At 37.9% G+C, this 15,098-nt stretch overlaps 1 protein-coding gene across 6 annotated transcripts in view; it reads right to left on the bottom strand.

Annotated features, from left to right (window-relative positions):
• The window catches only part of ABLIM3 (actin binding LIM protein family member 3), a 131,240-nt gene that overhangs the window by 75,441 nt on the left and 40,701 nt on the right, over nucleotides 1-15,098 (bottom strand). For all 6 annotated transcript variants that reach the window (XM_043913229.1, XM_043913233.1, XM_043913228.1 and 3 more), the window contains one exon: nucleotides 7,376-7,513. In XM_043913229.1, coding sequence (XP_043769164.1) covers nucleotides 7,376-7,513 — 138 coding nt within the window. The remainder of the gene's footprint in view (nucleotides 1-7,375; nucleotides 7,514-15,098) is intronic.

The following is a 15,098-nucleotide window of genomic DNA, read 5'->3' as shown; positions in this document are numbered from 1 at the left end:
TGTTATCTGTAGAAACTCTTTGAAGTCTAGAATAAACCTGACCTTTGCCAAGTGTGGGATCACTTTTAAATTCTGTTTCACTTGTAAAAATGCCAAATGTATAGCATGAAAATAGAATGTGAATCCATATAAAGAGTGGGTATGGCTAGACATTTTGATACAAGTTTCACTGTCTTATACCAGTGCCTAAGTTGGAACAGGAAAATTTCAGTGCTGTTTCCTTTTCTGGTTTACTTCTGATCCATCTATACATTGGGAGTAATCTTTGGTAGGAAGAAATTTAGCTTTACTCAGAGGTCTCCTGTTAGAATCCTATGTTGGTCAGGCTCTAGGCTTTGACTTCTATTCTCATGATCCATGTAGCCATCAAGGTAAAAGCTCAAGGTCTTCAAGATTTAGCATAAAACATGAGGATTAAATATGGCATTGGCAGTCACGCCAGGATTTCTGCTTTCATTTTTTTTTCACCTCTGCAGATTCCTTCCTTTCATGTCAGCAAGTTGTGTACTTTAAAAGGGTTCTAAAAGAAATTCATAGAAATTTTAGATTTTTCAAATGAGAAGGTTTTTTAGGGTAACTAATCCTTATACCATTTACTGCTGGAAACAAAAATACTCTCCAAGTAAAGCTGACATTGAAAATATTCAGAAAAATGATAAATTTTTTTGGCTTAAAATCTCCCTTAAAAGATTTTCTATGATCTCCCTATGGTAGACTGTCAAAATGGCCAAATTCTTCATTTCTCTGTATTCACATCATTGAAATCTCATGTTGCCACTCCTTCCACAAAAGTCAAAGTTTATTTCTCCATGATCTTGAATCTAGGTTGGCCATTTGACTTGTTTTGGTCAATGGGACATTAACAAGTATAACACAAGGTGAGGCGCAAAATGGTCTTGCTTACTAAAGCCTGCTCTTTTGTCACGTTTGGAACTCAAAGACTACCTTGCAAATGAATCCAAGCCAGTCTGCTGGAGGATGAGAAGCCACATGGAGGTACTCAGGTCAACAGCCTGCCAACCACTGCCAGCTGACCCATCATATCATTATAATGAGGTGAGGAGAGATAAGCAGAGCCAAGTCAGATTGGAGTAACTGCCCAGCCAACCCAGAGAATCATGAGCTAAATAAAAGATTGTTTTAAACTATTAAATTTTGGTGTAAAGCAAAAGAACAAACACAATCTCTTTAAGAATATAACTGTAGATTCATAGCTCAAACCTCCTTATAACAATTTTATTGTCATTACTCTTTGTCCTGTCTCAGTTTCTGGGGATGTAAAAATGGTCACACACCAAGATACTCTCTCAGATCAACTAGTACTAAAGGGGTTTGCCAATTCTCAATATAAAATACAAACCACACAGAACTTTGCCAAGATGGAGTAGAAGGACAAGAGCTCACCTTCTCATGAAAATACCAAGATCACAACTAACTGTTGAACAACTACCGACAAAAAAACATTGGAACCTACCAAAAAAGATATCCTACATTCAAAGAAAAGAAGCAGTCACATCAAGATGGTAGGAGAGGAACAATCATGATCAAACCAAACCCCACAGCCCCTGGGTGGGTGAATCACAAAATGAAAAACAATTATATCACAGAGTTTCTCTCACTGAAGTGAAAGTTCTGAGCCCCACATCAGGATCCCTAGCCTAGGGGTCTGGCATCAGGAGGAGGAGCTCCCAGAGCATATTTTCTCTTCTTTGTTTTCTTTTCCCTGAATCATCAGTTTAATTTCATGAACTGATCACATGTGACACATTGCCAGGCATCATTACAATTTTTAGCAAATTACATTGAACCACACTTTTTTTTCTAGATGATTATTTAAAAAACTTTTATTTTATATGTAGATAGAGTTAACATCTATTCTTCTGAAACTCTTCAATATACCACACTAACAAACTGGAGAATAAAAACCTTATGATTACCTCAGTAGCTGCAGAAAAATCTTTTGATAAAATTCAACTCCCATTTATGACAAAAACTCTCCAGAAAGTGGGCATAGCGGGTAACCTCTCTCATCACAATAAAGGCCATACATGACAAACGTACAGTTAACATATTCAGCAATGAAAAGCTGAAAGCATTTTCTCTAAGACCAGGAATAAGACAAGGATGTCAACTCTAGTCACTTTGATTCAATACAGTTTTGAAAGTCCTAGCCATGGCAATCAGAGAAGAAAAAGAAATAAAAAGAATCCAGATTGGAAAATAAGAAATAAAACTGTCACTGTTTGCAGATGACATGATACTATGCATAGAAAATCCTAAAGATGCTACCAGAAAGCTATCAATGCTATAGCTCATCAGCAAATTTGGTCAAGTTTTAGGATACAAAATTAATATGCAGAAATATGCATTCCTATACATCAACAGTGAAAGATCAGAAAGAGAAATTAAAGAAATAATTCCATTTACCATCACATCAAAAAGAATAAAATACCAAGAAATAAACCTACCTCAGGGGACAAAAGAACTGCATTCTGAAAGCTGTAAGATGCTGAGGAAAAAAATCAAAGACGATACAAACAGATGGAAAGATATACCATATTCTTGGATTGGAAGAATCAATATTGTTAAAATGACTATACTACCCAAGGCAATCTACAGATTTAAGGCAATCGCTACTGAATTACCAATGACATTGTTCACAGAACTAGAAGAGAAAAATCTTAAAACTTGTATGGAGACACAAAAGACTCCTAATAGCAAAAGCAATCTTGAGAGAGAAAAATGGAACTGGAAGAATCAGGCTCCGTGACTTCAGACTACACTACAGAGTTACAGTCATCAAAACAGTATGGTACTGGCACAAAAATAGAAATACAGACAATGGAACAGGATAGAAAACCAGAAATAAACCCATGCAGTTATGGTCAATTAACTTGTGACAAACTGACTACAAAATATTGGAAACACAATCTCTGTAAGAAATGGTACTGTGAAAATGAGACAGCTACATTTAAAAAGTGAAATTAGATCATTCTTTAACACAATACACAAAAATAAACTCAAAATGGATTAAAGACTTAAATGTGAGACTGGACACTATAACATTTTTAGAGGAAAATATAGGCAGAACATTCTGACATAAATTGCAGCAATATTCTTTTCAATCCATCTCCCAGAATAATGGAAATAAAAACCAAAATAAACAAATGGAACCTACTTAAACTCAAAAGTTTTTGTAGAGCAAAGGAAGACCACAAACAAAGCAAAAAGACAACTCACAGATTGGGAAAAAATGTTTGCAAATGATGTGACTGACAAAGCATTAGCCTCTAAAATTTACAAACAGCTCATGATGCATAATAGCATCAAAACAAATAACTCAATAAAAAAATGGGCAGAAGACCTAAATAGACATTTCTCCAAAGAAGACATACAGATGGTCAAGAGGCACATGAAAAGATGTTCAACATGTCTAATTAGAGAAATGTAAATCAAAACTACAATAAGATACCACCTCACACCAGTCAGAATGGCCATCATCAAAAAAAAAAAAAAAAAAAAAATCCACAAACAATAAATGCTAGAGAGTGTGTGGAGAGAAAGGAACCCTGCTACACTGTTGGTGGGAATGTAAATTGGGACAGTCATCATGAAGAACAGTATGGAATTTTTTAGTTTTGTTTTTTCCTTAAAACACTAAAAATAGAGCTACCATATGACCCTGAAATCCCACTCCTGGGCATATATCCAGAGAAAAACATGATCCAAAAGGATACATGCACCTCACTGTTCATTGCAGCGCAGTTTACAACAGCCAAGACATGGAAGCAACTTAAACGTCCATCAACAGAGGCACGGATTAAGAAGATCTGGTATATATATATATAATGGAATATCATTTAACCATTAATAAGAATGAAATAATGCCATTTTTGGCAACATGGATGGACCTAGAGATCATCATACTAAGTGAAGTGAGTCAGATAGAGAAGGAGAAATACCATATGACATCTCTTATATGTGGAATCTAAAAAGAAATGATACAAATGAACTTACTTACAAAATAGGAAGAGAACCACAGACTTGGAAAACAGACTTATAGCTGCTAGCAGGAGGGATGGGGGAAGGGATGGTTGGTGAGTTTTGGATGGACATATGTACACTGCTATGTTTAAAATGGATAGCTGACAAGGACCTACTGTGTAATACATTGAACTCTGCTCAATGTTGTGTAGTGACCTAGATGGGAGGTGAGTTTGGGGAAGAATGGCTACATGTGTATGTATGACTGGGTCCTTTTGCTATTCATTTGAAATTGTCACAACATTATTTGTTAATGGACTATACCCCAATACAAAATAAAAATTTTTTTTTTTAAAAAGAAAGCAAGAAAAAAAATATTGTCAAAATGACTATACTACCCAAGGTAATCTACAGATTCAATGCAATCCCTGTTAAATCACCAATGGCAATTTTCACAGAACTAGAACAAAAAGATTTAAAATTTGTATGGAAAACACAAAATACACCAGATAGCCAAAGCAATCTTGAGAAAGAAAAATGGAGTTGGAGGAATCAGGCTCAGACTTCAGACTATACTATAAAGCTATAGTCATTAAAACAATATGGTGCTAGCACAAAAACAGAAATAAAGATCAGTAGAACAGGATAGAAGTCCAGAGATAAACCCATGTACCTATGGTCACCTAATCTAAGAAAAAGGAGGCAAAAATTTACAATGGATAAAAGAGAGTCTCTTCAATAAATGTTGCTTGGAAAACTGGACAGCTACATGTAAAAGAATGAAATTAGAATAGTCCCTAACACCATACACAAAAATAAACTCAAAATGGATTAAAGACCTAAATGTAATGTTGGATACTATAAAACTCTTAGAGGAAAACATAGGCAGAACACTTTCTGTCATAAGTCGCAGTAATATCTTTTTCAATCCACCTCCTAATGAAAATAAGAACAAAAATAAACAAATGGGACCTAATTAAACATAAAAGCTTTTGAGCAGTAAAGGAAACCATAAGCAAAATGAAAAGACAATCCTCAGAATGGGAGAAAATATTTGCAAATGAAGCAACGAACAAGTGATTAATCTCAAAAATACACAAACAGCTCATGTAGCCCAATATAAAAAAAAAACAATCAAATAAAAAAAATGGGTGGAAGAGCTAAACAGACATTTCTCCAACAGCACTAATTATTATAGAAATGAAATCTAAACTACAATGAGGTATCACCTCATACTGGTTAGAATTGCCATTATCAAAAAATCTATAAACAATAAATACTAGGAGAGGGTGTGGAGAAAAGGGAACCCACTACTCTGTTGGTTGGAATGTAAATTAGTGTAGCCACTGTGGAAAACAGTATGGAGGTTTCTTTAAGAAATTAAAAATAGAACTACCCTATGATCCAGCAATCCCAATCGTGAGCATATATCGAGAAGAAACTATAATTCAAAAAGATACACGTGCCCCAGTGTTCATTGCAGCACTATTTACAAAAGCCAGGATGTGGAAGCAACCTAAATATCCATTAATAGAGGAAACAAAAAAGAAGATGTGGTAATATATACAATAAACTATTACTCAGCCATTAAAAAGAATCAAATAATGCCATTTGCAGCAACATGGATGGACCTGAAGATTATCATACTAAGTGAAATAAGTCAGGCAGAGAAAGACAAATATCATATAGTATCACTTCCACACAGAATCTAAAAAAATAATACAAATGCACTTTTTTATAAACCTGAAACAGACTCACAACCTTAGAAAACAAACTTAGGGTTACCAAAGGGGAAAGGTGTGGGGGGGGATAAATTTGGAATTGACATATACACACAACTATATTTAAAATAGATAACCAACAAGGACATACTGTATATCATGGGGAACTGTACACTATATTCTATTATAATCTAAATGGAAAAAGGCTTTGAAAAAGAAGATATATATATATATATATATATATGCATATATAACCGAAGTACATTGCTTACACTTGAAACTAACAAAACATTGTAAATCAACTACACTCAATGAAAATTTAAAAAGGAAGCCACATAATTAAAATATATTCCATATAAGCTTCTGTAGATAAATTAGAGAATATGTATATGAAATTTATTTGCTCAGTGAGGAGTCCAGTTAGATCCTGGGGAAAGAAATCTGGGACTTTACTTGATGGCAGAGGAAGTCAATCTCAGATGCATGAGGCTGAGGTTAGTAGCAGGTACTAAAATGAAAAGATCTGGCAGTTTCAACTGACCTTAAATTCAATACATACCAGTGGTGTGAAGTGGTTCCTCAGGAAGTTAATTTAGTATCAGTCACATTAAAGAAATGTAGTCCTTGCTGTATTTGGCAGACCTTGAGAAATGTGGTCTGTTATGAGCATTATGCTTTAGGGATGATAGTGACAACCTGGGAAGAATCAGGGAGGAAGACTCTAGGATGATTACACAAGTTGGAATCAATTCAGATGAAGCCCAGTTTAAGGACCTGCAATATAATTGGGTGTGGGAGAGACCTGACTACAAGCATGTGTAGGGCAGCCATGGAGAAAAGCAATCACAAAGAGCTCATAAAACCCCATAAGGACAAATCTAAAACCAGCAAGTGGAAGTTACAGCTTAGAGGTCAAACATTCTCCAAACCCAAAGGACAATCCAGTATCAGAATGGCTTCTCTGTGGAACAAGAAGCCTGGAAGAAAAGTTCAAAAAGTGGAGGTTGGAGCGGCATTAGTCAGGGACACGGGGGAGGGAGGGTGGCCTGGTTTGAGAGGGCCCACAAGGCTCCTTCAGCCCAGTTCCTCTTTTCCTGCCACTAGTGAGCCTTCTTTGGGGATGCTTAGCTCGCTTGAGCAAAGGTTTAATAAATTATCCATGGGTAAGCTGTCACAATTAGAGGTTACCCAGCATTCGTCTGCTCCCAAATTACAAACCTTACTGAAGTCAAGATGTGTCTTCTCCCTTGTTAAACCTAACCTCTGAGGACTCTCACCCTTATCTCAGAGCCATGCCAAATTTTAGCCATGACAGTTTTGCCCTTTCATTGGCTCTCAAATTGATTTATAGGCACAAACCAGGAGTCTTCTCAAATGTGTAAAGTAAGCTTGCAGGATTGCCATTTTCCTTCTGGGTTAGCACTTCCACTCCAGGGTCTCCAGGCTCCCTCTCCCTACCTGTATCCCACCACATCCCTTACTCTACCCTCTCGTCTCATGCCACACTGCTGAAGAGAGAATTCTTATAACCAGCTCAAGGAAGGTCTTTTTAGGCCTTTGTAGGTATCTTAACTGCCTATGTATGTTTGTTCTGCCTGCCCTGTGGCATGTCCTGGGGTGAGGGTACGGCCAGGAATCTGAGAAGGGAGTTGGGAGACTGGGCCTCCTACCTTGACAGGTGAAGCATCTGATGTGGAAGTGGTTATTGTGGACGCGAACCACCTCCCCTTTGCAGGTGTCTCCGCATCGGTAGCACTGGATGACATTGGCGCCGCCCCGGGGACTGTAAGGATTCTGCTGATATGGAACTGTAGAAAGAAACAAAGAGATCACCATCCAGAAGACTCTTTTTCTTTAAAAAGTCTGCCATAACACACAATTGTAATATTAACTGGCAGAAAAAGCAGAAAGGGTGAGCATGATTAGCAAAGTACCTTTAATACATCATTAGGCTGAGTATGCCAAGCTAAGACATCTTTAAAAGGTGAGTGGCATTAAGACAAGAGTTTATAAATCTACTTAAGCAGGCAAAGACTTCTTAGTGAACATAACCTTTTCTTGCAATAATAGAGCCCAAATTCACAAATGAAAAATAAAAGCGGAAGTAGAGTATTGCAAGATAAATGATCCAGAAGTACCATTTCTTGGGAGATCTCTGGATCAATACCAGGCCCCAGAGGGAATTTAGGTCTTGCCATTGACTGTGGGCCTTGAGGAAAGGGGTGGCTGACTGCCTCCAACTGGCCTTTCTGTTGAGTAAGTTCCAGCTCCTCTCTGCCTCTCAGTTTACACATCTATGAAATGAGGACGCTCAACAGCAGCTGACTGTCTGATAAAAAGGCACTTAAGTTGGAAGGATGTTGATGACGTGACTTACAACTGCCTTTGAATAGCACTTTCCATAACATTGAGAACATTGTCAAATGTGTGTAGTTGGGGGAAAGAGCTGGTGGAGACTATAAAGGGGCTGAAGTCACTGGGATGGCAGTGCTATGGTCAGCATTTAATGATACTGTAGACCTACACTTGCCTTTTGAGGCTACTGATCTCTTGCTTAGACTTTCTCATAGCTTCTTTTCTAGATTTTCTTTCCCTGGAATATACTTTGCATGACCATTCTATAAACTGGTCATCTAGTATTTAATAATAGTAGGCGCCTGTCTAGAACATAAGTTTCAGGGTCAGAAGGGATATTAATAGCTGTCTGGTCCAACCTCTTTATATATAAACTGTTGAGACAACTTTGGCAGTGAGGAACCCAATCTTCTCTTTTGGAGGAAGCCCCTGGGGCTTCTAGGGAGAGAATCACTCAAATCCTCAATTCTTACTCAAGGCTGAAGTAACTGTCCACAAATTTATGCTCATATCCTATTAGTAGAAGGCCCACTCTTGTCCTAATTATAAGGACGACCACTTGATTGGAGAGGAATTGGTGTCTATCATTTAGACATGTAGACTTGCTGGCTAAACTCTGAATAAGCGTAAGTTAAAACTGTACTCAAAGAAAATCTGAACTGCCAAGGAACCTAAAGAACACCTAGATCAAGGTGACCTAGTGTGGTAACTGTTATGTCTGTTTATTGAAATTTGGGTCTTTTATTCTTGGCACATGGAGGACTACACATAGTGTCTTGCTTGACAATGAAATGTGAATGAAAATTGTGTGTCACTTCCAACTGGAAGCCCTAGGAGCCAGTATGGGATCTGTCATATTGCCTTTCCCATAGCCCAGCGACTAGCGATATCCCAGATGGTGTACAGGATGCAGCAGCTTGGATTCCTGATGGAGAAGTCCAGAGCAGAGCTCTAAGCTAACCCACGATGAATGTCGATCATGAGCAAGGAGGAATTTTTGTTGTCATAGCCTCTAAGGCTATTTTTAACTGCAGCATACCCTGATACACCTGATATCTAATATTTCTAGTGAAACATAAAATTTGGTGTTATACACATTATACTATAGTTTTCTTCAGATTCTCAAAGATGATCTCCACAACTGATCTCATGTTCCTTACACCTTCTGAAGACAAGGAACAGAAATGCTGGACTGTCAATTACCTCCCACATCTTGAACCATAAGTGCGCTGAAGGGCAAAAAGCTGGTGGCTTATCCCTGAAACTGCTAATACTGACAACTTTTATCTGAGGTGGGAGAATAATATCTTTTCTGCAGTCTTTTTCTCAAGAAGTTCATGTCCTTTATTTAATGTTTCTTTTCCTGTCTTAAATTTAAGACAAAAGTTAAATGAGTTAGCTAGTTAACTAAATCATTAGTTAACTCAGAAAATGAATTAATACATGTAAAGCATTTCAAAAGTTCATAAAGTATTCCACAAATATATTTCAGGGCTCCACTGGTATCTTGACCATCACATCCTCCCCAGAGCTCAGAGCAATCCTTCCCCACTCCCACAAGGTCCACAAACATTCTCCTTGGTCTTTTTTTTTTTTTTTGCTTGTTTTTCTAATTCCTGCTCAGTGTCCCCTGAAAAATATTTCATTCTCTGATCTCCCCCAAATTTGTGAGAAAAATATACATTCTGTTTATATGAGCAATGTAACGATCTACTATTGCTGAGGGAAATAAAACTGTGAGTCTGAAAATAAAATAAGAAAAAAATAGTATAATCACCACCATCAATGATGAGAGTTCTTGAAAGAATCCAAAAGTCCCTCCAAAATTGCTACACAAATTTCATCTACCTCTTCTTTGTTTAAATTTTTTATCTATTTTTTTCATAGTCAACAAAAGAGTCCAAAATGTAGTACTTGGGTGCAATCTCAAAAATGACACAATGATCTAGGTTTGTTTCCAAGGCAAACAATTCAATGTTATGGTAATCCAAATCTATGCCCCAGTCACTAATGCTGGAGAAGATGAACTTGAATGGTTCTATGAAGACCTACAAGACCTTCTAGAAATAACACCAAAAAAGATGTCCTTTTCATCATTAGTGCAGTTCAGTTGCTCAGTTGTGTCTGACTCTTTGTGACCCCATGGATTGAAGCACGCCAGGCTTCCCTGTCCTTCACCAACTCCTGGAGCCTACTCAAACTCATGTCCATCGAGTTGGTGATGCCATCCAACCATTTCATCCTCTGTCGTCCTGTTCTCCTCCTGCCTTCAAACTTTCCCAGCATCAGGGTCTTTTCAATGAGTTGGTTCTTCGCATCAGGTGGCCAAAGTATTGGAGTTTCGGCTTCAGCGTCAGTCCTTCCAATGAATACTCAGGACTGATTTCCTTTAGGATGAACTGGTTGGATCTCCTTGCTGTCCAAGGGACTCTCAAGAGTCTTCTCCAACATCACAGTTCAAAAGCATCAATTCTTCAGGGCTCAGCCTTCTTTATAGTCCAACTCTCACATCCATACATGACTACTGGAAAAACCAAAGCTTTGAATACATGGATCTTTGTTGGCAAAGTACTGTCTCTGTTTTTTAATAGGCTGTCTAGGTTAGTCATAGCTTTTCTTCCAGGGAACAAGCATCTTTTAATTTCATGGCTGCAGTCACCATGTGCAGTGATTTTGGAGCCTCCCAAAATAAAATCTCTCACTATTTCCATTGTTTCCCCATCTGTTTGCCATGAAGTGATGGGACTGAATGCCATGATCTTTTCATCATGGGGACTGGAATGAAAAAGTAGGTAGTTCAGAGTTAAGCTGGAGTAATAGGCAAGTTTGACCTTGGAGTACAAAATGAAGCAGGGCAAAGACTAACAGAGTTTTGCCAAGAGAACTCACCAGTTATAGCAAACACCCTCTTCCAACAACACAAGAGATGACTCTACATATGGACATCACCAGATGGTCAATACCAAAATCAGATTGATTATATTCTTTGTAACAGAAGATGGAGAAGCTCTATACAGTCAGCAAAAACAAGACTGGAAGCTGACTGTGACTCAAATCATGAGCTCCTTATTGCAAAACTCAGACTTAAATTAAGGAAAGTAGGGAAAACCACCAGGCCATTCAGGTATGAGCTAAATCAAATCACTTCTGATTATACAGTGGAAGTGACAAATAGATTCAAGGGATTAGATCTGATAGAGTGCCTGAAGAACTATGGATGGAGGTTAGTGACATTGTACAGGAGGTCATGATCAAAAACAGCCCCCAAGAAAAAGAAATGCAAAAAGGCAAAATGGTTGTCTGAGGAGGCCTTACAAATAGCTGAGTAAAGAAGTGAAAGGTAAAGGAGAAAAGGAAGGATATACACATCTGAATGCAGAGTTCCAAAGAATAACAAGCAGAGATAAGAAAATCTTCTTAAGAGAGCAATGGAAAGAAATAGAGGAAAACAATAGAAAGGGAAAGACTAGAGATCTCATCAAGAAAATCAGAGATATCAAGGGAACATTTCATGGAAAGATGGGCACAATAAAGGACAGAAATGGTATGGACCTAACAGAAGCAGAAGATATTAAGAGGTGGTAAGAATACCAAGAGAACTGCACAAAAAAGTTCTTAATGACTCAGATAACCACAATGGTGTGATCACTCACCTAGAGTCAGACATCCTGGAGTGTGAAGTCATGTGAGCCTTAGGAAGAATCACTATGAATAAAGCTAGTGGAGGTGATGGAATACCAGCTAAGCTATTTCAAATCCTAAAAGATGATGCTATTGAAGTGCTACACTCAATATGCCAGCAAATTTGGAAAACTCAGCAGTGGCCACAGGACTGAAAAAGGTCAGTTTTCATTTCAATCCCAAAGAAGGGCAATGCCAAAGAATGTTCAGACTACCACACAATTCTGAGCATTCCACATGATAGCAAGGTAATGCTCAATATCCTTCAAGCTAGGCTTCAACAATATGTGAACTGAGAATTTCCAGATGTACTAGGTGGATTTAGAAAAGGCAGAGGAAACAGAAATCAAATTGTAAACATCTGTTGGACCATAGAAAAAGCAAGGGAATTCCAGAAAAACATCTACCTCTGCTCCATTGACTATGCTAAAGCCTTTCTGTGCATCACAACAAACTGTGGAAAATTCCTCAAGAGATGGGAATACCACTTTACCTGCCTCCTGAGAAACCTGTATGTATGTCAGGAAGCAACACTTAGAACTGGACATGGAACAATGGATTTGTTCAAAGTTGGGAAAGGAGTATGTCAAGGCTGCATACCGTCATCCTGCTTATTTAACTCATATGCAGAGACATCATGAGAAATGCCGGGCTGGAAGAAGCACAAGCTGGAATCAAGATTGCGGGAGAAATATCAATAACCTCAGATATGCAGATAACACCACCCTTATGGCAGAAAGTGAAGAGGAACTAAAGAGTCTCCTGATGAAGGTGAAAGAGGAGAGTGAAAAAACTGGCTTAAAACTCAACATTCAAAAAGCGAAGATCATGACATCTGGTCCCAGCACTTCATGGCTAACAGATGGGGAAACAATGGAAAGAGTGACAGACTTTATTTTCTCGGGCTCCAAATCACTTCAGACAATGACTGCAGCTATGAAATTAAAAGATGCTTGCTCCTTGAAAGAAAAGCTACAAAGAACCTAGACAGTGTTTTAAAAAGCAGAGACAAAGGTCTGTCTAGTCAAAGCTATGGTTTTTCCAGTAGTCATGTTTGGATGTGAGAGTTGAACCATAAAGAAGGCTGAGTGCTGAAAAATTGATGCTTTCAAACTGTGGTGTTGGAGAAGACTCTTCAGAGTCCCTTGAATTGCATGGAGATGAAGCCAGTCAATCCTAAAGGAAATCAACCCCAAATATTCATTGGAAGGACTGATGCTGAAGCTGAAGGTTCAATACTTTGGCCACCAGATATGAGGAGCTGACTCATTGGAAAAGACCCCGATGCTGGGAAAGATTGAGGGTAGAAGAGGGCAACAGAGGATGAGATGGTTGGATGGCATCATCGACTCTATGGATATGAGTCTGAGCAAACTCTGGGAGATAGTGAAGGACAGGGAAGCCTGGTGTACTATAGTCCATGGATTTGCAAAGAGTTGGACACAACTAAGTGACTGAACAACAACATTTATTTATTTATTATTTTTGGTCTTTTGGCCACATTGAGCAGCATGCAGGATGATTCCTGGACCAGGATTGAACCTTTTTGGGCCTCCACAGTAAGAGCACTGAATCCTAACCACTAGGCTACCAGGGAATTCTCTCATCTACCTCTTCTAATTGATCTCAACATATATCTCAAGAACCAGCTTCCAAGATCAATTAATTTTTTGTGATTTGATTTTCTAGGAAGATTGTTTAGTGATCCCGGTTTTCAGTGAAAACTCAATCTTTGAACCATTCAGATAAAAGCCATAAAATCAGAGAGGGATGGATTGGGAAAACAGACCTTTGGGGGTAGAGTAGCCTTGGGTTCCCTGCCCTAACTCTACTGCTTCATTTAGCATGAGGTTGCTGTTTTGGTGATGCTGACTATGACTGGAGTCCATAAATGTCTGATGTTTATAAATAGTCCCATAAACAGAAATGCATGCATCCACAGTCAAATAAGTCAATTAAAAAAAAAAAAAGGAACGTCCCTGGTGGTCCAGTGTCTGACTCCGAGCTCCCTATTCAGTGGGCCCAGGTTTGACCTCTGGTCAAGGAACTAGACCCCACATGCTGTAACTAAGAGTTCGCATGTTGCAACTAAAGATCCCGCATTCCCCAACTAAGATCAAAGAACCCATATTGCAACTAAGACCTGGCACAGACAAATAAATAAATATTAAAAAAAATTAATACATGCATCATTGGTTCAAGTTCTTTCAGATTGCTGATGTAAGCTGTGACTATAAATGGGCAGTGGATGTGTAAGATTTGAGCTTACAGACCTTTTCTTATTCAGACAGTGCCAGTAAGAACTGTGGGGGTCAAGGGAAGTGCCACTGAGATATGCCACATCTGCTCTTGCCCTGGAAGCCACCTCATTTCCAGTAAGATTTTGTATTCCCGGTTAAGTCAGCAACTTAATCTAATCTTATTCTGTGAGTGTATGAGGGGGGTGGGGTTGTCATTTCTTCCTTCCAATCTGTAACACCCTCTGAAACTCTAAAATTTTATTGTTGATTTTCTGCTGGTTATTATTTCCATTAATTTTTATTTCAGAAAGTACTAAAATTCAGTCATGTGATTTATAACATTTATCTTATGGGCCAATGACTTTTGAATTCCAAATTGACTTATACATGAAGTTTTGAGCTGCTTCATGCTAGGAACTGCCTATCTTTTAAAGCAACATTGGAGAGCAGGACATTAGCTCTTCAAAGCCTCAAAGGACATTAGCTCTTCTCACTTGTTAAATAATCCATGAAGTTAACAAGTTTAGACATATGGGTCATATGATATATTTCTAAAAGGCAGGAACCTCTAGCTTCTGTTTTATGCTATTTGGATACACTTTGTTATCCAGGAGAGACATTTCCAATTACTGGTTCTTAAGCAGTGATGTCCAATAGAATTTTCTGAGCTATGAAAATCTTCTATATCTACACTATCCAATATAATAATCACTAGACATATGTGGCTGTTGGGCACTTAAAATGTGGCTAGTGTGACTGTGGTACTGAATTTTTAATTTTTTAAATTTTAATTAATATAAATTTACATTGAAATAGCCTCATGTAACCAATGGTCACCAAATTGGACATTTTTGCAGCCTTATAGTTTCACAAATGGAACACCAGGCATTAAGAATGAAGAAAAAGAAATTAAACTTGGTTGAATCCTGTTTATACAAAAAACACATGTACAAATTAATTTAGGAATACCACCTCATATTTAAATTATTCCTTTATATCCCTGAAGAGTTTTAAAGTTGTATTTAAAAAATTATTTGCAATAAGAACCAGTTACACACAGATTCACCCATTCTGAATTTGATCTGGATACAACAGGTTCTGAGCAGAGAAATAAATA

This window comes from Cervus elaphus, chromosome 9, assembly GCF_910594005.1.
Source record: "Cervus elaphus chromosome 9, mCerEla1.1, whole genome shotgun sequence".
NCBI lineage: Eukaryota > Metazoa > Chordata > Mammalia > Artiodactyla > Cervidae > Cervus > Cervus elaphus.
This window is presented reverse-complemented; position numbering and strand designations above follow the sequence as displayed.